General features: G+C 38.9%; 2 protein-coding genes across 5 annotated transcripts in view; one reads left to right on the top strand and one right to left on the bottom strand.

The window, feature by feature from the left end:
- IPPK (inositol-pentakisphosphate 2-kinase) overlaps nt 1-6,001 on the top strand; it is a 32,806-nt gene extending 26,805 nt beyond the window's left edge. For all 3 annotated transcript variants that reach the window (XM_083603440.1, XM_083603441.1, XM_083603442.1), the window contains 2 exons: nt 1,504-1,583; nt 2,955-6,001. In XM_083603440.1, coding sequence (XP_083459566.1) covers nt 1,504-1,583; nt 2,955-3,180 — 306 coding nt within the window. In that variant the 3' untranslated portion in view covers nt 3,181-6,001. The remainder of the gene's footprint in view (nt 1-1,503; nt 1,584-2,954) is intronic.
- Nucleotides 5,974-21,783, bottom strand: part of CENPP (centromere protein P) — a 163,452-nt gene continuing 147,642 nt past the window's right edge. For both annotated transcript variants that reach the window (XM_083603564.1, XM_083603563.1), the window contains exons 7-9: nt 9,716-9,795; nt 8,643-8,734; nt 5,974-6,137 (exon numbers count right to left, since the gene is read on the bottom strand). In XM_083603564.1, the coding sequence (XP_083459690.1) occupies nt 6,019-6,137; nt 8,643-8,734; nt 9,716-9,795 (291 nt within the window). In that variant the 3' untranslated portion in view covers nt 5,974-6,018. The remainder of the gene's footprint in view (nt 6,138-8,642; nt 8,735-9,715; nt 9,796-21,783) is intronic.

Here is a 21,783-nt window from a genome sequence, read left to right as displayed (position 1 = left end):
CACATTGCCCCTGGAACCAATGAAGCCATCCACCTATGCTTGAGTTCTTTATGTGCTTACGTGACTCAGAAGTGATGGATCACAGCATCATTTGTGTGCTATATAAATAGAGACTAACATTCTAATTGGACACTCCTGTGGCAGGAAATGGAAGGCAATTTTGAGCAATCCCCCACACTACCCCTGCCATCTCTACACTACCTCTCACATTATTCCAGGGAATACTCTGACTCTCCAGAGTTTGTTTTCATTCAGCATAGGATGCTGCAGGTGGGAGGAATTGGTGTCAAAAATTGCCCCTTCCCATTGTGTCAGTGGGAGCCTCCAGTTAGCAAAGTTCGGCCAAAGATAAGTCTGGAGCTGGCACATGTTAAAGCTCTAATAAGGCTCCAGGTGTAAGTACTGCTTCAATTTTTTTGTTTTATGACTTGGTTTTATTAGCAACTTTGAGGAAAAGTGGTGTATTAATGTTGAGAATAAAATTGTCTGCTAAATGTGTTGGCTGATATTTCTCTGCTGGTTACTAGTGTTGTATGCTCCAACATGTGGCTCAGTAGAACAGAGGTAGGGTTGTAATGTTGTCAATTAATTGGTTACTTGACTACTTGGAGTACAGTGAAATATTCCATGAAGTCAATGTACCTATACCCGTGTGGCCTACCAGTGGCATAATTTGACAACAGCATGAATACATTCTGATTTTTGCTTGATCAAATTCCCAAACATATATAAATGCACAGGATTGTGTAGAGGAACATAAGACCAATTCATGTGGGTAAGGGGCAGCCTCTGGCATCCATGCAGAGTTGGTGTCTGACCAGGGGAAGGCTTGCATGCATAGGTCTCTCTATATGTTTCCATTCAGACTGCATGGAAGCCTACACATCGGCTTCATTGGCATAATGTATGGATGTAGGGCTAGGGCCAGCAGCATGCCCTGCTTCCTAATAACTACAGTGGTACCTCGGGTTAAGTACTTAATTCATTCTGGAGGTCTGTTCTTAACCTGAAACTGTTCTTAACCTGAAGCACCACTTTAGCTAATGGGGCCTCCTGCTGCCGCTGTGCCGCTGCTGCACGATTTCTGTTCTCAACCTGAAGCAAAGTTCTTAACCCGAGGTAATATTTCTGGGTTAGCGGAGTCTGTAATCTGAAGTGTATGTAACCTGAGGTACCACTGTACTTAGATTCCTCTTCCTTGATTAATACAAGAAAGGGACTCTTTCATACCCCAGATAATATATGGGTAGAATCAACAGTGGCCAGCAGCTGTTTCTGTTATCGTATCAACTGGCAAAATGGAAATGGGGGCAGACCCTTGTAGTATTTATCTATGTGTACAGGAGGTCAAGATTTATACTATTGTTTTGCCACACAATATCTTACACAGGGGCAATTGTTTGGCAGACATAAGAGGCTGGCTTGCATTTGTGATTGGCTGAGTTAGCATTATAATTCTTAAGTAATTGTCTGTTAGATGAGTCCTGTCTTAATTTTGTGCAGGTTCAGCAGTACAGAGTTGCAATGACAGCAAAGGACTGCTCCATTATGATTGCCCTCTCTCCTTGTCAGCAGGATGAATGGTAAGATGATCTAGAATGTTGTGCATGCTTCTTGGAGGTTCTCTGTCTGCACTCTTCAGAATGATCGGTATACATTGAAGTTAATGCTGCTTTGGTTCAAATTTTATTGACCATTGATCATAATTGAAGCTCCAAACCCCATTCAACTAAAAGCATGCAAAAGTGATGATGCCTATGACAGCCTTTATTGAAAACCTAGTAATCTATTTTTTAGATGTATTAATAGTACACATAGCTTGGTCAAGAGGTTTGTGACATATTAGAATGCTTGGGGTGACACCCATATGTACTGGCCGATGGGCTCTTCTTTCCTTGAGGGGAACTCCTTCATTTTGCCTCTTGCTCTGCCAGCAGTGGCCAGTCATTGATAAGTATGTCTGCTACATTCTCACTCACTTTGCAAAGTTCTGAATGTCTCTAGAAAGGCTCTGGTTTTAATTTAAAATATAATTATGGTAGTTACATTGAAATTTATATATATTTTCAGTTAGGGAAACAGTTAAAACATATAAATAGGGGTTCTTCTGGAAAACCTTGTGTGCACATCTACCAACCACTTAAAGAACTTTACTCAATCAAAATTTACCAGCATAGCTTCTGCTCCCTGCTCCTATGCCAGTAAGGGAATAATGGTAAATTCTTTGTCCCATGAGGATGGGAGTCTCATATTGTGGTTAGGAACTGCACGATGATGCACCTTCCAAGGGACTAGCCATTAATGCTGGTTTCTATCTGCAGTGTCAGGGGCACATAAATGAATGGAATACTTGACACATTCCTGTACTGGTATGGTAACACCAGAATGAATGACTTTACTTACCAGGGAATCTTAGAGAAATGCCTCATGGGACCACAGCTATATCATTTACATATCAGAACAAAATTTATGTAACAGGACATACTGCTATATTAACTTCTATGCAGATCTTTATTTCTTCAGATTTAAGACCTAAATGTCTTGGTTTAGGGAAATGATTACTAATACTATATATTCTCCCTGTGTTATATCTGATGCAATATAATCTGGTGAAAATGGTGACTTAAATTTAAGTAAGCAGATTGCTAACATCTCAGTGCAGTTCATTTTTATGGCAGTGTTGGTGGTATAACAATTTAGGGATGCTTGGCATAAACTTAGGTGGAAAATGATCAACATGATCAACTAAATTTTCATTCCACCACATTTTGGACTGGAAAAGCTGTATCTTATTTAAGACCACAGCTACTTCAAAAATGCAGCATCAGCTGAAGCTGGTCATGATTAGGTAATGGGTAAACTTTTTCATGTGTAGAAGATTTTAAAAAGTCCATTGATGTCAGATTTTTTTCTTGGGGCAAGAAGTAACTTTTCTTTTTAAATTCAAACTACAGTGCAGTGCAGAGGCCGCTGGTTCTAACTTCTAAATCAAGATTCACCTTTTCCGTCTCCGTCTTGGACCTAGACCTTAAGCCATATGAAAGCATTCACCATCAGTACAAACTTGATAGGAAGATAGTAAACTTCTATTTGAAGAACACACAGGCCAAAGACGACTCGGTGATGTCAAATCTCTTGAAAGAAAATGAAGACTGCACACTACTTCTCCATAAAATGTAACTGGCTAAATATTTATCAAACACAGAATGGGAATAATTAAGTTATGTTGGTTTTCTATTATTTTCAGTTGTGCTTTAAATTTATCTGCCTTTCAGAAACACAGAATACCACTCAGACTACCTTGAAGGAATGTATTTATGGTAAAAGAGTTAGACAGACATATGCACCCTACAAACCCTTAGTAAACTGGTTGCTGGGAAAGTAGTTAAGTTTGAATCAAATGACTACTGTATGAAGCAGAGAAATGAGTATCTTGAATTTAATTCTTCAATGCAGGGAACCAGTGTTCCTATGAGGTTTGCAGATGAAACTTTGCAAACAATAGTATGTGAATTGCTGAATAGCACTTGCTCAAATTAATTGTAAAAGTGAACCAGCGCCTATTTAGTTATTAAGCTGGAGAGTGGATATATGGTGCTGCCTAGGTTTTCAGCTTGAATCTTAATATTTTTTTAGTCTTGTGACAAAATATGAGTTTGGTTGTTTCCAAAAATGGTATTGTAGTGGCCATTCTAAAAAAGCGATTGGAATACATGCGAGTAAACTTACAAAACAAAGGAAACTTAATGATATTGAGAAAAACAGCCTTATCAAACTAAACCAGCTCTTCCTTACTCCAATAGGTGTTGCTTTTAAAAGTTCACTAGAACGATTTAATTATGAAGCTCTTTCAAATGGTCCAGTGTTAACACAATTACATTCAATTGTCCCCCCGATATTTTTAACTCCATGTAAAGTAACTATACATGTGCCTGATTTATATACAGAAACCTTCCAGTAAAGCAAGCCATCCTGTGTTTTGCTGCTGTGGGAAGCATTTGTGAAGTTAAAGAGTGGCTTTATTATCCCTGCCCATGAGTGATAAGTTTTGTACTTAATATTTTGTTGATTTCCCCCTTCTACACCTGCAACTCTCCCAGAGCTGGGCAAAATAAAGTCATTGCTAATGAGATGTTCCTCAAAGTGAACTCTATGAATTTGAAACTTACCTCACATTAGTTATTAGTTAGCAAGGAGCATTTTCTCTAGAAGTGCCTGTGCATGATTATTACTGTCTCTTACCCTATCTTGCATACAGATAATAGGATATATGCCTCAGGTTTGGCAGGCTGCAGGGCTCATCTGCTCAGACTATTTTCCCACTGTGCTGTGCAATGGCAATAGGCTTCTCTTATTGTATAGGAATATTACTGTTCTTATTCTGGCTGCGTGACTTGAGCCTCGGAATTCAAAATGCTGGAAAGGCAAGTCATGTCATGGGCTTTTTGTAGAACAGGATAAACTTTCATAGGGGTTGCCTGGGGGCAAGATACTTGAAGTGGGTGAAGGCTATCTGTGAGAAACCCAGATTTTAAGCTGCTTTAGCCATTCAAAAATTAGTATCTATATTCAACTGTAGGCATTTATGTTCTAACTGACATTTTGTGTGTGTCATCAGTGATCCAGTTTATTCATTGTTTTTAAGGTACAGTATCTATCCCTAAAAATCTAAAAGAATACTCTTGCCATTACCAATTAAGCTGCTACAGTTAACATTAAATATAATGGTAATATTTCAAAACTTGTATAATTTGAATACTTGTTCTCATCTTACACAGAACATACTTTTGTTAGTGTCTCTATTCATTCCCATTACTTCTAAAAACTGTCTTGTGGTAGCTGTGCAGCTTAATTATAAGATGTGGTTATATAGAGGTTACAGACCTCAATTCACAGGATGTCAAGGAACCCAACTGCAGGTTAAGGCATTTATCTAGAATAAGACTTATAACTAGGTTGAAGTTAGTAAACTGCTATGCCTAATGGTTGGTTACAATCAGTACTTAAATTTGTTAGCTGACTGAAGTGTCAGGTAATATCTTATATCAGGTTTCCTCTTGGTATGTAAAGGTTCTGCAAGGAAGACTGTCATTCCCATATTCCTGAAGCAATAAGCAAAACAAGGCAATGGCACAAATAGATGTGCAGCAATGCTTATTTGATTTTGCATATTCTGGTCAGAACTAACTGATCAGAAGTAGGTAAAATTCTACATTTATAATCTAGGGCCAGGGAGTCAAGTGAGTTAAATTGCTGTTTAAGGGGTTTGCTTGAGGACTAGGTTTCCACCTTTTGAGAACAGCTACAAAGCTTGCTTTTATGCAAATACTGTTGCGGCACTCAAAAAGAGCAGGGAGACCTTTGAAATGGTTGTGCTACTTAACTTGGAAAGCAAAAAAACCGCAAGTACATGGGGTAAGTTGTATGTGGGTCAATGATCTTGACCTTGCTATTTTCATTATAAGCAATCCTGGGACTAAAAATAAATAGGTTACATTTTGTAAATTGTAGCTATGCCTTCTGATCCATTGTAAATTAAAATTTCACAATTCTATTTTATGAAAGGTTTGATAAACCTGGTTTTGCCTTTAATCACTGATTGAGGAAAGAAGCAGTAGCGATACTGAGTGAAGTTTTTTGCATCTTGAAACTTCCTTTCATTTAACTTTTCAGTGTCATTTCTAATCTAAGAATCTGTTATATACAGCTGTGAACAGAAACTGTCACTTTTTATAAACTTGAGTTTACCAGGTCATTCTGAAGAGGTTCTAGGAAATGCTATTGAAGGTGGGGGGAGAAACCACTTCGATTCAGAAAGTTAACTTTTTAAAAATAAAATTCACTTATCTATTTGGCATTTTGTATTTAAAATGGCTGTATTTATTTGTCATGATGATTTATATATATATGTGCCATAACTGTACAGATAGCATGTTTTATGGGTTTGATTTCTAAATGAAAAATAACTTAATGTTTATATTCAATAAACTATAGATGCATATTTTATTGTCCTGGTATTCATTTATCATTGCAAAGTGACTTGATCAGTGTTTCAATGCATGCTTGTATTCCAAGCACATGTAGTAGACTTCTGAAGCAGTACGGAGCATCTGATGCAAACTTGTTAGCTTCCACCACTGAAAGAGGAAAAAAATGGAGTTAACAATTCACTTTAAATACTAATAATGACTTGAAATGGTCTAGCACTGCAATTTTGAATGTGGTCCAGAATTTATGCATTCATCTGTATTTAGGAAGAAAATACTTTTTTACATTAGCAGTATACAACCCATTTCTACCTCTGTGTCATTAGGATTTGTACTGTTTCTCAGGTGTGGATAAACTAAGCCTGGCTATGTACTTTTAGTTGCCTACTGGATTACCTATAAGGGGAGGTAGATGGTGGGAGTGCATTCCTGTTATTTCCCTAGAAGTCTGAAGTTTTTGATTATGCTGGTTATGCTACCCTTTGCAAACTGGGAGATGGGCTTGGAAGGATATTTTGGTTTGGTGGCTTGGATACTTTCTTGAAGGGAGGCTCCCTAAAGAAAAGGGGGGAACTATCAGTTCTACCCCAACTGCACAGGCCTATAGGTACACTAAATATATATAGTCTGCTCTCAACATCTAGCATGTCTATCACTGTATATATCTTTGTCCTATTCTAAGCTTTGGTAGTTTTAAAGACAGTTTGCCTCCACACTCTAGAATGTGGCTTGAGTGTAAGATAATAAATAGATGAACTAGGTATGTCGTATGAAGTTGCATAGCAGCCTCACAGGGTGAATCAATCCCTGGCTTCTGTATATTACCCCAGGATGGTTTAAATTTTAATTTCCTGATAATGATTTTCAGCGTAAAGTTTGCAGTCCAAAATCGATGTAGGGGGCATCTAACGGATAACTAATAGGATGCATGCCATATCATAATTATCTAATTATAACTTGCCAACTGTTGCAAACATTTAATATTTATAATTTGTATTGCCTCTGTGGCTTTGCCAAGCTGCCTAAGGAGCAACACTGCCAGAATTTTCACAGAAGAAAAAGGAAAATGAGGTGTTGAAGACAGGAAATATTGGGCATCTGGCTAAAGAAAGTGGTAGTGGCTGAAAATCAGTGGCAGGTCTAAAGAAATTGAGTGGAGAAAATATGATCTCCCTGTCCCCCCCACTTCTTTTCCATCATTTCCTCACTCCAATGGGGATGAACGAAACCCATCCCCCCACTGATCTACATGGGCTGTGGGTGCGTGTTCTTGCTTTAGGGTCTGACTCTACCCACAGCTAAAATGCAGCCCCCAAGAGCTATCCAGCCTGAAAAGGGGTCATAACTTGGTTAGATGCTTGAACGGGCTGCTGCTTAAAACAAGCAAAATTAGGTCAGTTACTTTTTTATAAAAATAATAAATGTATAATGGAAATTGCAAATATTAATAGCCAAGTTGTAATAAGGGGCAACCATAAACTCTTGAAACGTGTGTTCATTATTTGCCATCTCTGAAATTTCTTGTCAGATTGGCTAGTCTCTGTGTCACAGAGATTCCACTCCTTCAATACAGGAGATTTATAATTAATATTTTTGCTCTTCTGGATAAATGCCAAACAAACTTGATGTTTAGTTCACACTACTCAATACCAATATTCAAGCATTTCTAAATTTGGGGACAATTCAAACAAAATATGGAGAAAATCAGCTATTGGTTGAAAGTAATTAAACCCTGTAGGTCTTGAATTTCTGTTTATGTAGGAAGTTTGGCAAGATGAAGAGAGCCTATACTGAGTGAAGTGAAAACTTGCAACCCAGTATCTCCCCCCCCCCCATTAGTTGTAAATTGATAGGTAATGAATGGGACAATTATCCTTTACAATTCTTTACTAAAAATCAGACTTTCAAAAGGGGTTTCAGGTCCCCAGCCTTACATTCTCAGTTGAAAATACTGAAACTGAGAGAAGTAAACTGGTTATTGGTGGCTTAAAGAATTTCCTTCTTGGACTACCTCCCTAACCTTTGTAGTATTATAGTGGATCCAGTGGAGATTACTCCCCTTAAACAAGAAAGTCAAAAATGAAGCAGTAGTCAAGGCTTCATGCGTACTACTATCACAGCTGTATTTTGATCTGATAGCCTACAGGGAATAACAAGGGCCAAGAAGCAGGAGGAAAGTAGCTGAACATCACATACCAACTGAACTAGCCAGCCAAGTCTTTGTAGGCATTTAATAAACAGATGCGGATTTTGTTGAACTACATATTATATGCAAGTGTGACATACTAAACCCATTGGGGGCTTCATTAAACTAAACTGAGCTAATCTCAGCAAGCTGCAGCTTGGGGCAAAGAATCAGGAAGGGTGTGTGTGTGTGTGTGTCTCCAAGATGCTTTTTCTTTGCAGAGAAAAGGCTAAATAAGTTGCTTTCTATTTAAAACAAAGCAAACGAGGACTTTATTCTTGTTATTAATATGTATTGTGTAGTTTGTCTTTAAGTGCTGCCAAAAGAATACTGTTATCAAGACAATGAATGTTTTGCAGGATGTACTTTCAGGAATGCAAAGCAAGAAGACTTTCAGAGAGAGAATGAAGCTGGAATTAAATGGTTGGAACAAGGAAAGAAATACTTTATACAGTACTGTGTAAGCATACCTGACATTGGTATTTTGTGGAGGAGATCCAAGACTGGTGTAACTTTTCCTTCTTCATCTACATATATCTTCCAAACAATCATTAACTCAAGTCTATAAAAGGCAAATGATATTAAATGTCAGAGCTTCAGAGGTCAAATTCTGTATTGCAAAAAACTCTGCAGTTAGCAAATACACACTACTAGGCGTATGTATACCTGCTGCTGCAGAATTTCTGATGCTAAGGAAGAATGTTATTTTGCTCTTAAGTCTTTTTCAGCCTTTTCTCTTCAGGCTGCTGCTTTCAGAGGCAGGAAAACCCTACAGTTACCCCTTCAAGAGACGTGCCTGGTACCAATTGTGTAGTTGCTAAACACACTTTTGTACACCAGGACCTCAGCCATATCCTGCTAAGGCACATTAATGCTGGGCAAGGTCAGTTGCAATGAAAGCAATTTCCTGTTCCAAGACTTACCTACCTATTGCAATTTATTCATGTAAAGGAAGGTTGGCTCATAGGAGAAGTGCACTATGGAATATGGAAGGCCACTTACAATGACTGAGTTGTCAAACAAAATAATGAAGGGTGCGTACTTTCTGGTACTAGACTTTTATCATGGCCTTGAGGCCTTTATAAGAAATGCTAGAAATTGTAAATCCACTTTGAGGATTTCAACATCTTTTTAGCGAAGACTATGAACCAAATCATTAATTTACTTTCAAATGTTGAAGCAGGTAAAGTTATGAAACTCGCCTTAGTCTGCATTTTGAAGAAATGCATTTTGCAGATTCTAAAGAGATTTTATTTTGAGAAATTTTCCCTGCTAAAATATGTGTTCCTGCTCAATCAATAATATTTCTATTGCCATCAGTTTCAAATACAGCAAATTGTGTCATCATGTTTCAATACTGTGAAACTTCGAAAAACTACCACCACTTTTCCATTATGTCAGTTTCTATGCAGTTGCTGCCTTGGCCTCCTTTGGAAGGAAGGAAAGGCTGTAAACAGAATAAATAAATAAATTCCACTTATAATTTATAACTATGACCATTCATCAACAACTTTCATTAATGTGTATCATAAAGCTTCCTTACCCAGGAAGGTTAGCACTTCTTAAGATCATGTAATCTCCAGATGATCCTTCGGGAAGTACTACAACATCAGGATACTTGTTCTATTAAATGTAAAAAAAGACAATACTATAGCCAGTCTGTAAAGATATTAATAGGTACAATCCTACTGATAAGCCAAATATTAGTTACAGCCTGCCTGCCCCCCCCCCCCCGGAAGTATACATGAGTTGAGATTCAATATGAAGTAATATTGAGTAGACTCTGGACACTGATGATAATCCAACAATTGTGATTTTCAGGTAATTATTATACTTGCATATGTTCTGAAAAATTGCTGAAGACAGAGAGGCTAGGGCTAGCATAGCAAAAGATCTACATCTAAGTCCTAATGCCAGCTTCTCTGTTGGGAGGCAGGGGAAGATGGGGTCCCTGCTGCAGGCGGCCTCCCTGCCTTCCAGGCCACCTGGTACCAACTGCCCTGTGAGAAGATACAAGGAGGAGACAGACATCAGATGCCTGCTCCAGATGCACTCATTTTGTTTGGCTTTTTACATATCAATTTGCATTTCATAAAAGTTGTAAGCTGTTCTGAGGACTCCAGTTGAAAAGGAGTTATTTACATCTAGTAAATAAATACAATTCTGAACATAAGTGCAATGTAGGAAAGTTGTGATAAGCCAGCTTAGACTGCTTGTCCATCTATTCCATTACTGTCTCATCTGACCGGTGCTTTATCTCCAGAGTATCAGGCAGGAGTCTTCCCTGTTATCTGCTACCTTATTCCTTTTATTGAAGATGCCAGGAAATGAACCTGCATCTTTCAGTATGCATAGCATGTGGTCTACCACCAAGTTATGATCTTTCTAGACTGAACATAGATTCAGCCTGGTAGTGAGAAGGAACATCTCTTTGGAAGCCTCTTTATGAGGCCTCCCTCTCCAGGACTTAGGATGATCCGAGGCAGCAGGTATTTGTGAAATATAGTTCTCCAAGGCATCTGTGCCTTCTGAAGGCCTTCTGATGGGTAAGGTGTAGTGTGCACGGATGATGATACAACAATTGTGATTGCACAAAAGACCACTTGAAGAAAAATTCTTATGGGTTGGACATAATGAGACAAGGTGATTTTTTGCCAGTGCCTCGTGCAACCCTCTGGTATGGCCTCCCCACAACCCTCTGTAGCAGCTTTTAGTTGGGCATTGGGGGCTGTAGGGAAATTGGCAAATATGGCCTCCCCACTTTTCCTCCAACAGAGTTGTTCAGTTAGTGGATTTCCACTCTCACCAAGTCTGGATTTAACAATATAAAAACAACTATCTGACTTTAAGATAGGGCTGAAGGCAGCCCTATTTAGGGAAGTTTTTAATGTTGTCGCTTTTTTATTAATATTCTGTTGGGAGCCGCCCAGAGTGGGTGGGGTATGTATGTGTAGCAGGAGACCCCCCCCTTCATTACATCGTAATGCACAAGCACCACATGCACACCTCCCACCTTCCCGAGCCTGGAGATGCCCCTTCTAGAGGGGCATCCCCTAAAAAAAGCCTTCCGTAAATAAGGAAGCGCTAGCTTGACAGCTCCTCACAGAACCCCTTTATTTTCATGTATTTTCCCGTAACGCTCCACCTCGCCCTATCTTTATTATGGGTAGACCAGCCGCCTGAACTCCGGGTCAATCGGCTGCCGCTTCAGCCAATTAGCGTTACCGAAAGCGCCCCTTGCGGCGGCCACGCAGGTACTGCAGGCAGCAGGCGCTCGTTTCTCTGTCTTTGACAGCTCTCAATACAAAGTTTCCGAGTTCAATTGACCGTGACTGATTTAATCAAAATGTTGCAAGCCGCTTCCGGAAGGCGAAAGTGCTTTGAACTTCAAGGACAGTATTCTTCATAAATTCACCATAAATCAGCCGTACATCGGATTTTCACCGGACCACTTTTATTTTGCTTCATATTACAAGGACTATCAAAGGGGGGGGGTGGCCTGATACTAGTCAGCCATAATCCCTTGACCGAGCAGTCACGTACTCTGCGGCCCTTCCCAGTTGGCATGACAACCTTGATAGTCATCTTGATGGGCTCAGACAAAAGACTATCAAGGACACAACAGACTACATACATTAGTGTATTCCACACAGACTCTGACAAAAGGACCGTGACCGGATTCCCCTCAGGGGGCAGGAAACTGCGCCTTTTCTCTTTGTTTCCTGAAAATGACTCATGTGGGGGAAGAGAAGGGGCTCCGGCCAGGTGTCAGGGTACTCAGATTACCTGTGCAGCCCCTCCTCGACTCCTCCTGTTTTTAATATAGTCATGATGTAAATATGATGTATTTCTAGGGGTGTAGCTTAGGGGATTAGGAGCTAATAAAAGTTGGTGTCTTCTTTTGTTCTGGGCTTCCATCTTGCTTCACCTTGTGGGCGGTGGGAGTCCTGTCGCGACAGTCTTTCTTCAATAAGGACCGGGCCTACAGGCTGCTGATTTGCTTCAAAGTTGCTCTGGTTGGTGTCTTGATTTTGTCCAAGGGAGCCCTCGGATTTTCCGGTAACATATGTATGTATAAATAAATATTACCATACACCCACATTCACTGGAAAAAAGTCCAAGTACAGCAGACTGTTTCTGCTATGATAAAAAAACCCTTTCCATTATTCTTTATTTTGTGTCCAAGTAAGAGGAAGCAAATACTTCTACAGGGAACTTTATATGAGTGTCATGAAACGAATTCTCATATAATTACTTGTGTGTGTATTAGATCACTTTCAGTTTACCATGCTTGCAGAGAACTTTGAATTGGATCCTTTTCTTTACACTGTACAGTACTTGGATTTATATCCTGATCATATAAACAAATATAAACAAACAAACTGAAGTGATCACTGGAGCTATTATTCCTGAGTAACTGCTCCATTAATAAGCATGATCTAAGCTGAAGATCCTCAAATTGCTATGATGTGTTTACAAAAAAAAACCAACCCACATTACAAACAAACCAACCAACCAACCACTTTCTTCCTGCTTGATATTTGGCTGGTTTACAGAGTAAGAAATCTTGTGAAATGTGAAAAGAAACTAGTTTAAATTAGTTTACACAGATCAAAGCAGGAAGAGAATAAATGGTAGTGATAAAGGGTCAGGATGTTTCTTTGAAGTGCACTGGAGACAAATCATTTTGCAAGATCCTATCTACATCTGGCAAACAGAAATGGCTACCACATGCTCCCTTTTATTGTTGCTTGGGAATACAATACATTAAACTGCGATCTCAGTGTAATGTGCGGACCTTGCTGCTGGAATCCATATGAACAAGAAAAACAAAAGATCTTGCACTGAACTGAGTAGTGACAAGAGATTTATTACAAAAAAGGCAGATAATTAGTATGGTATTTTACTACAGTGAGAAAAGCATGGAAGATTATGATGCAAAATTATGATGCTCAGTACCTAGGCCCAGGGAAGTCCACCCTTCCCTCTTCCCAATAAAACACAGCAAACTGCAGTATGCATATGATTTTGTGACATATTCAAATTGTGGTTACTTAAGTCAGCAGATTTGGGTCATGATCTAGAGGTGTTTATGTACTGGACTTTTCCAGTACATGAGGAGTTTCCTCCTCGGCAGAGTCTTCTATAGAACCCCCAGTGTTTGGAATTTGCTTACAGAAACTTCCACTGACAACACAGACTATTTTTGCAAAGGCTGTAGGCAAATAAAATGCTAGACTTCCTCAAACAATGAATATAAAAAGAAGGGTTTTCTCAAATGTTTTCCAACCTTAACTTGAATGGTCAGCAACTGAGCTGGCAAAGGAAGGTGAAGGGCAGACAAAGAAAGGGAACCCACAACAACCCACAATGGTTTTCTCAGAAATCTTATTCCAGTACGGAACAAACTGGATGGTTAAAGAAAAGAACAAGGATCAAAGGAAGGAAAGAAGGATAGCATTTTTTTTTTGGCTGGTATCTCAGCTGAGGGCCTGTAGTCAACCACTGAATAAGTCTTGCTGCATCAAGTCCTGCTGGACCAAGCTGTTTTTTATCTTGTATTTTATTCTGTGAACTTCCCTGAGATCTTTTGATGAAGGGCTGTATATTTTTCCCCTTCAGACCTTGTTTCCTTCCTGTGCCCACCCAATGCTATCTGAGGTTCTGCCGCCCTAACAAAAGCCTGCCCCCTACCAAAAATCCTGGCCACGCCCATGCCCCCTCCCAGTCCTACCGGTAGAAAGGTAGCTATTTAAATGTTTTCTTTGTAAATTATGACTGGTAGCCACTGGTAGCCTTATCCTCCATGAATTTGCCTAAATCTCTTTTAAAGCCATTCAGGTTGATGTAAATCATAACATATTTAAGAATGAATTCCACAGTAACAGTGCACTGTATTTCCTGTTAACTGTCCTGAAATTTCCAACGTACAGCTTCACTGGATGACCTCAGCTTCTGCTATCATGAGAGACTGAAAACTTCTATGTACTTTTTCACAGCATTCCTTATTGTCTGTTTTCATTTGTTTTGTCAAAGTTTGTATTTCTTTTTATTCCCTACATTTAGACAAAACTTCTATTTTTCAAAGGAAGCCTTATTGTGCCCAGATAGCTCCCTTTACTCTTTGTGGCCCTGGTCTGCAGTATACATTCTAGCTGAGTAGAGTATCTAGCAAGAATTACAGAGAAATTTGACCTGCTTCACTTTCCCTTTCAGCTTCCTTTTTACCAATCCCGTCATTTTTGGGAAGCTTCCTTTTCTGAACTCAAAAGTTACTGGACTTCCTTGGCAATTTCCCCACATAAATATGTGTTGAACTTGATAGCACTGGGGTCATTATTAGTTTAATAGCACTTACATCTCACACCAAGTCCTGGGCATAAGCCATAAATAACTAAAAACCTAGCTACAGCTTTCAGACATTGGTTACTTTGGATGCTTTTTGCAACTTCAACTTCCTTGACATGTTCCTAAGACAAAGGAAATGGATTCCCCAACAAAAAGATCTAGAATATTCACAGGGCATTTTTCAACAGAGACAGAGATTCACATGTTGACAACCTCCATTCTTAGAAGTCCTGGATAAAAATATATGATTGTGTTAGGATTTCCTCACAGGAATGGAAAAACTTTCATATCCAAGGTGAAAAGCAATCACTCATCTTTTAATGTTTCTACACCTTTGGGAGATAACAAAGAAATATCTGTAGTCCATATTTGATTAAACAGAATTGAAGATTTCCAATAAGACAGATGTTTCAGTTTAGCACACAGACAAACCCAGCTGTGGTATGCATATTTGTTCCAAACAACTTTTGAAACTCAGTTTTGAGAGAGATCCTGCCCTTTTAAGGTCTGCATAGAACGGAGACTTCTATGATGTCCATCTTTATCCATCACTGCAAGTTGATGGGAAGACCTGTACCTAGTGAAGTTCTCCTGTCAGCATAGAAAATGTGATTCTGAAAGAAGACATATCAGTCATTGCAACGCTGTAGTTGGAAAAGCCACCCCTAGATGCTTTTAGGTCTCGGCCTGGACAACCTACCTAGAGCTTGTTCCAGATCTCATGTAACTGTCCTCAATTTCTTGTTCCCTTTCAGAAGATGTGATACAGTCTGCAGAAGCTGCATATTCTCTTCTCACCTACCTTCCACTAGCTGCTGTTGAGACAATAATACTATTGAGCAACAACTAATTTAACTTATTGCTAATTTAACTTATTAGGCTCTGGCTCTTAAACTCCTGGATGCTCTAGGAACACCTAGCTATAAAAATAATGTTCTAAACATTTTGCTAGTGCCAGGAGAAAGCATTTTCAGGCGGTGTATATTATTTTCTCACTCACCCAAACTGAAAGCCTAAAACTGATATCCAGTAATTAGAGCAGACTGCTTATAAGCTTGATGTGGGACATGTGGTTGGGTGTCCTTCCTCTTATATAGACTGCTGAAAGCAAATAGCTGAGTAATAACTTATCATGGTGTACACACAAGGGATATCTGGTAAGTGTGTACTCTTCTGGAAAGTGGCGACTCATAATCTTGTCAGGAGAATACAGATGACTGGTGGTCACATACAGTGTGGTCAATTATCATTTGGTAAATGATCACCTATATTCACCCCCCTCTGCAGATGCAGAACAACCAGAAGAAGGGCGATGGAGAAGAATCATCAACAGAGACTGCTTTCCAAAGTTAGACTCAGCTGTCATATGTGTGAAGGCATGCAGGCCTCTGTTGAACAACTCCACTTAGGTAGATGAGAACACTTTCCTAATCCCTTTCAATCGCATTGATCTTACAGTGGACTGGACTTTGCTTAAAACAGAGGTGGTTAACCTTTGGCTTGCCAGATGTTGCTGGGCTGCAGCCCATGCTGGCTGGGGCTGATGGGAGTTTGAGTCTAGTAACAGCTGGATGGCCAAGATTAGCCACCCCTAAATTAAAGGGAAATTTTCCATCCAATAAATCTGTGACCTAACTAAATAAAGGAGAAATGGGAAGCTAAACTTTAAAAACAACACTGTGAATGCTTCACAATCCATGAAAAATATGTTTCTCTAGTTTCAGTGCCAATTGTATTACAGTTTCAAGGACTTTTTAAAGGGTAGGCAACTGATTCATTCTACAACTCAGCTGGGTTAAAAAAAGTGCATGTCAGACACCTCAGAATGTACCCCGTTTTTGTTATTGGAGTAGATGAGGAAATGGAAAGTATTTTTGGTTGAACCAAACACTTCACTTCATTTGAAAATCCATTATTTTTCCAGGATCTGGTTATACTTTGTAGCAAGTTAAGAGTTTAAATGGATGTTCCTGGGATTTTAGAAACATTAAGTAACTGCCCTGTCTGGAATTGTTTTCCAAGTCTCACAAGCACTGTCAGCTACAACAGATGCCAAAACCAAACTGACTGAGTAAGAACTTTAGTTTGTACTTACTAGTTTATTTTTTATTTTTTATTACCTTTGTGCCTCTCCCACTCCCAACATAAAAGTTGTGAAAAATGTAGAATCTATTGAGTTGGAGATTTTTGCATAATTGTAACATAATCCCAGGGTATATTCTGGAGGCACACAAAGCCACCATCTTGCTGAAGATGAGCAAGCAAGATAGAAAAGCACCTGGAATTTACGTGTATACTTTGGGTCCTTGGTGATGTGATTGGCAAATCACATCACATTGGGTTCCTTGATAGAAGAAAGGCCAGATAAAAATGTAGTAATTTTTTTGGAAGTATACTTATTTCATAATTTTTTTACACCAGGTTTATATCCACATAATCTTTGCTGGATTATGGTCAATATCTATGGGAAGTTGTATATCACATTCTTTTCAGCACAGAAAATCTCATCAGAAAGTGGATGGAACAGCAAAGTGATAGTACAAAAGGACTTCTTAATTCCTATAGTGCTATGGTCTGAAAAAGTTAAAGATCCATTAATCACTTTTTCAGGTCACACCCCTTCACCACAATTTAGCATTTTGTAATGGGAATGCTGTGTGATTATTTGCAGTCCATGTGCTATTGCTGTCATCATGACATATTAGAATCAAAGAAAAGCGATCTGAAATTTGACTACTTAAGCTCTGTACCACAAATTTAAATTTAACATGTCGCAACAAATGTAGCTACTGAAACAGCAATACAAAACAAGAAAGAAACAGCACACATAGGGTTTGTGTGACTTTTACTGGAAAAAGTGATGGATTAAGACTTAAACCTCAAGGACTTTTAAATTAAAATCATCTGAACAAAGAATGTAAATTAAAAAACATGAATGTTATAGCTTAAATACAATTACATAGTCAGCAGTTTTTCATAGAGCAGACTAGAGGATTGTTTAGTATATAGCACATGGAAAATATTAAATGTAGACACCACCACCACCGAGAATTTTATAAGCTACAGAAAATAACACACATTTACAGACACAATTCCTTTAATTTCCAAGGGGAAGCTGTGTTAGTTTGTTGGAAAAACAACAATAAGTCTTTTGGCACCTTAAAGATTAACAAAATAATTTAATATGACATAAACTTTTATGGACTAGAGTCCCCTACATCAGATGAATGGAGTGCAACCCTCATTTTACCTGCAACTGAAGGTGACACTTCATGCACAATCAATTATGCCCTATTTAGATATGTTAGTTTTCAAGGTATCACAAGACTCTCCATTATTTATTTCCTTAATGGAAAGCCATATTATGAAATTCTATAACCCATTCTATTGATGTGCTGTTTCTTCAACTTTGAAACACAGTGTTGGTAGTAGGTTACCTTACTATCTCACAGATGCAACAAATGTGCAGAGGTGCCAATCCTCAGAGCCAAGGCTTTCCTACCCATGGAACATCCAATGAGGCTGGACTCACTGAAAAGGGTTAACTGTAAATAATCTGAAGTAAGCATTGCTTGTTAGATTAAAAACCAGACCTTATAGGTTCATTAATCCTTGTTGGTTATCTTGGATTTCAAGGGCTGTTCCATGCCTAGCATTCTTATGCTTAATAATTAAGACTGGTGTTCATACAAACTTCTGTGTTCCACTGCATTAGCAGATTCCAGAAGTGTGGCTGTGTTAGGCTGTTGTAGATTAAAATCGAAAGTTTTTAACCTACTAGAGCATCGTTTATCTGATAGATAACTTCAAAAATATATATTAGCCTAGGTTCTGTCAGTTTAAATGCTAATTAGTCACAAGAATGTACAAAATATAGCTGTATTGGGTGGGGTGGGGTGGAAGAAGAATTAAGATCCAATTTGTGGTTGGGAAGAGTTAAGATACTGGTGCCAAGAAGTTTAGAATTTTTTTCATGTCTTTTCCCATGCTCTTGGGACAGACACAAATGATAGTACTTACCCAGTTTACTGACTCAGAAAAATCCCTTGATAATAATTGTGGTTTTTAAAAATTATATATAACAATACATTAGTATTATTTGGAAGGAAATATACTATATCATCAGCCAAGGTTCCAGTTGCTATTATAAAAGTTTTTATAAAAGACTCTTTCTCAGGAAGGAAGGCCACTTCCCCAAGGAGTTACCGTATTCCCCAGTTGTCTCACCAGCCATTGTCCACTTCTGTTCTGTTCCCCTTTCTTTCAGATAGCACACATAGTTTCCCCTCTCCACATTTTAGTATCACAATAACTGTGTGAGATAGGTTACAGTTAAACTATCGGTAACTGATGTGGCAAACTGTGCACACATAAAAACTTAATCTGCTTCAAAACAGCCTATTTGCGAGCTAACACCCTCAGCTGGAAACATCCCTTATGTCTTCATTGCAAATATGCATGGATTCACTGGGCAAGATGGTTACTGAGGAGTTAGTGAACAGAACTGAGCCAACCATCATTCTCTATATTATTCACTGCTTTAAAAGGACAAGGAAAACGAGAGTAGTCCTTCCTTTCATACTCTTAATAGAAATATGGCATCCTATAGTCAGGGCTTGAAGTTACTTGTATCTCTCACAGTTGTAAATATAACAAAACTTTCTCAAAAGGGCTGTCACATGATGTCTTTCCAAATGAAAGATACTTTTGACTTCTTTTGACACTAAGTGTATTCATGCAGAGGACAATAAATGGCAGAAATAACTGAAAGAGATACTATTGTTGTACAAGTTGCCTAACAACCAAAACAGAGATATGGCACAGGAATGCTTTTCAATGCCCTTAGTGCAGCACTTCAGAGGCTGGGTATAATATTCATCAACTTGGTATGAAACTATTCTAAAATGTTGTTTATGTACACATTCCTGTTCAAGGCTTAAGTGCACTGGACAAAAGGAGGGTTCCCCCTCCCAACCCAAAATGAGATTCTGTAGGCTGCTTTTAAATAGCTGCAGAAACACTATGCCAAATTTACGTAAGAAGACTGTACTACGACATGTACTGAAACTTCAGATATTTGTGGGAAACAACACTGTTCTCTAGAACATTTTAAAAAGTAGTAATGCATTTTCAAGACTGGCAAATTAGAAGTGGTTCAGAAGAGAGCTTTGAAGATGTGGGGTAGGCTTAGTTTAGTCCTAGAACAAACTATATATTAGGAGGCTTACTTTGGTCAGAATCGAGTATATACTTCCAGGTAAAGGTAAAGGGACCCCTGACCATTAGGTTCAGTCGTGGCCGACTCTGGGGTTGTGGCGCTCATCTTGCTTTATTGGCCGAGGGAGCCGGCGTACGGCTTCCACGTCATGTGGCCAGCATGACTAAGCCGCTTCTGGCGAACCAGAGCAGCGCACGGAAACATCTTTCGAACTGCTAGGTTGGCAGGAGCAGGGACCAAGCAACGGGAGCTCACCCCGTCACGGGGATTCGAACTGCCAACCTTCTGATCGGCAAATCCTAGGCTCTGTGGTTTAACCCACATTGCCACCCGTGTCCTTATATACTTCCAGAGTTAATGCTAAATACATTACTTCTGGTAAATGAGCCATCATAGCCACCAGAGGGCCATGAAAATTTGTGTACTGGGCCTTTTAAACTCAGCTTCCCATAGAACTTATATTCCACTTTCCCCCTCCACAAAGGAATTGCTCAAAGTGGCTTACAAATATAAAGGCAATCATAAGAGCACAACTATTAAAACACATTTGAGATGCTGATATTGCTTTCATTTTTTAAAAATAATATTTATTAAAGTTTTTTTTAATTATAAAAAAAGACAAAACAGAAAAATAGAAAGAAAAAATACATCCATCATTCTCAAATTTTCAACTTTCATTACCTTCTTTCTTTGACCTCCTCCTCCTCCCCTTTCTTGTATCCTGGTTAATAATTATCACTGCAAATCCTTTCCATAGTTCATAATATTTTGTCCTTACATTACCTTAATCTATTTTCATCTTGTCTTATAACAAACCTTAAAACTTAAAACTTAAATCTTATTTTTACCAACTTCTCATAACCATATCATTAACCTAATTCTTTAAAATTTTTTACTAGAACCAAGTAGTTCCATTTCAACATTTTCCTAACATTCATCAATTATTTTAAAACAGTCCTAATGATGAAAGAAAAAAAAAGAGAGTAAAATAATCCAATCTTCATCCAGCATCCCTTCCTCCTGGTCCCGGATTTTGTCAGTCCTTTTTGTCCCATTAATCTAGCGCATTAACCTGGTATCCTTATATCCGAGGCCCTCAAGTCTCTTCCATGTCCCTTCCGCGACTCTTCTTCATATTTTCCTTTCACTCGTGGGAACTCCATCTTAGTAATGTTTTTGACCCTTTTCAGCAGATCAGCCCCATTTCCATAGTCCAGACTAAACTCCATGTAATATTTAAACACCTGTTTCAGATTCCCTCCAAAATTAAGAGCCCCCACAGCTCCAAACATCTGACGGCCCATTACCAGACTCAGAAAGTCCAAACATCCCTGCATGGGAGGGTCAATCCAACCCCCCATTTCCAAACCAAACCAAACTTTATCTTTCCAAATCTGTTTTTTTCCAAATTCGTTTATCAAATCCAAAGGCCCATATTCCTGCAGGGCCGCAACTCCCTCCATTTTTGGCACCCAGGATTCAGCAGCATCCTCTTCTCTCATCTGTGCTGTCATAGCACACTCCTGTTTTAGTTCCTGGGTAGGCTCCATGTAGTTTCCTGCTGCCTGTTCAAAAATTCTGGCCGCATTAGTCATCAAATCCGTCTTCTGGCTTAACTGATCCAATAGGGCATTTATTCTACAGAAAGCACCCAACAGAGCTTCTGAAAACATTGTCCTACAAGGTCACAAGTCCTTTCCCACGATTGTAATCTGTAGCAGCTGCAAGCTCCTGAAATTGGTTACAATTTCGCAGTCTCCCTCTAGGGGGTAAACTTCTGTTTATTCTTTCTTCTAAGAACAATAGCAACAAAGTTTCTTTTTTAAGATATTCTGTCAATATTTGTTCCTTTGAAATGCGAGAGGAAACAATGGAATCACTATATTACTTTTCTTTTAGCTGTCTGTCAAAAACATTTGTCTCTGGTCAATGAGCTTCAAACGTCAGTCCTGACACTCCGCTCCAGGATCAGGACGGTGGAAAGTTACTTTACTTTAAACTCACTTCTGCAGGTTTAAACAGTCCAAAAAGAGATCCCCCTTCTT

The sequence above is a fragment of the Podarcis filfolensis genome (assembly GCF_964270895.1).
Source record: "Podarcis filfolensis genome assembly, chromosome: 2".
Lineage (NCBI taxonomy): Eukaryota > Metazoa > Chordata > Lepidosauria > Squamata > Lacertidae > Podarcis > Podarcis filfolensis.
This window is presented reverse-complemented; position numbering and strand designations above follow the sequence as displayed.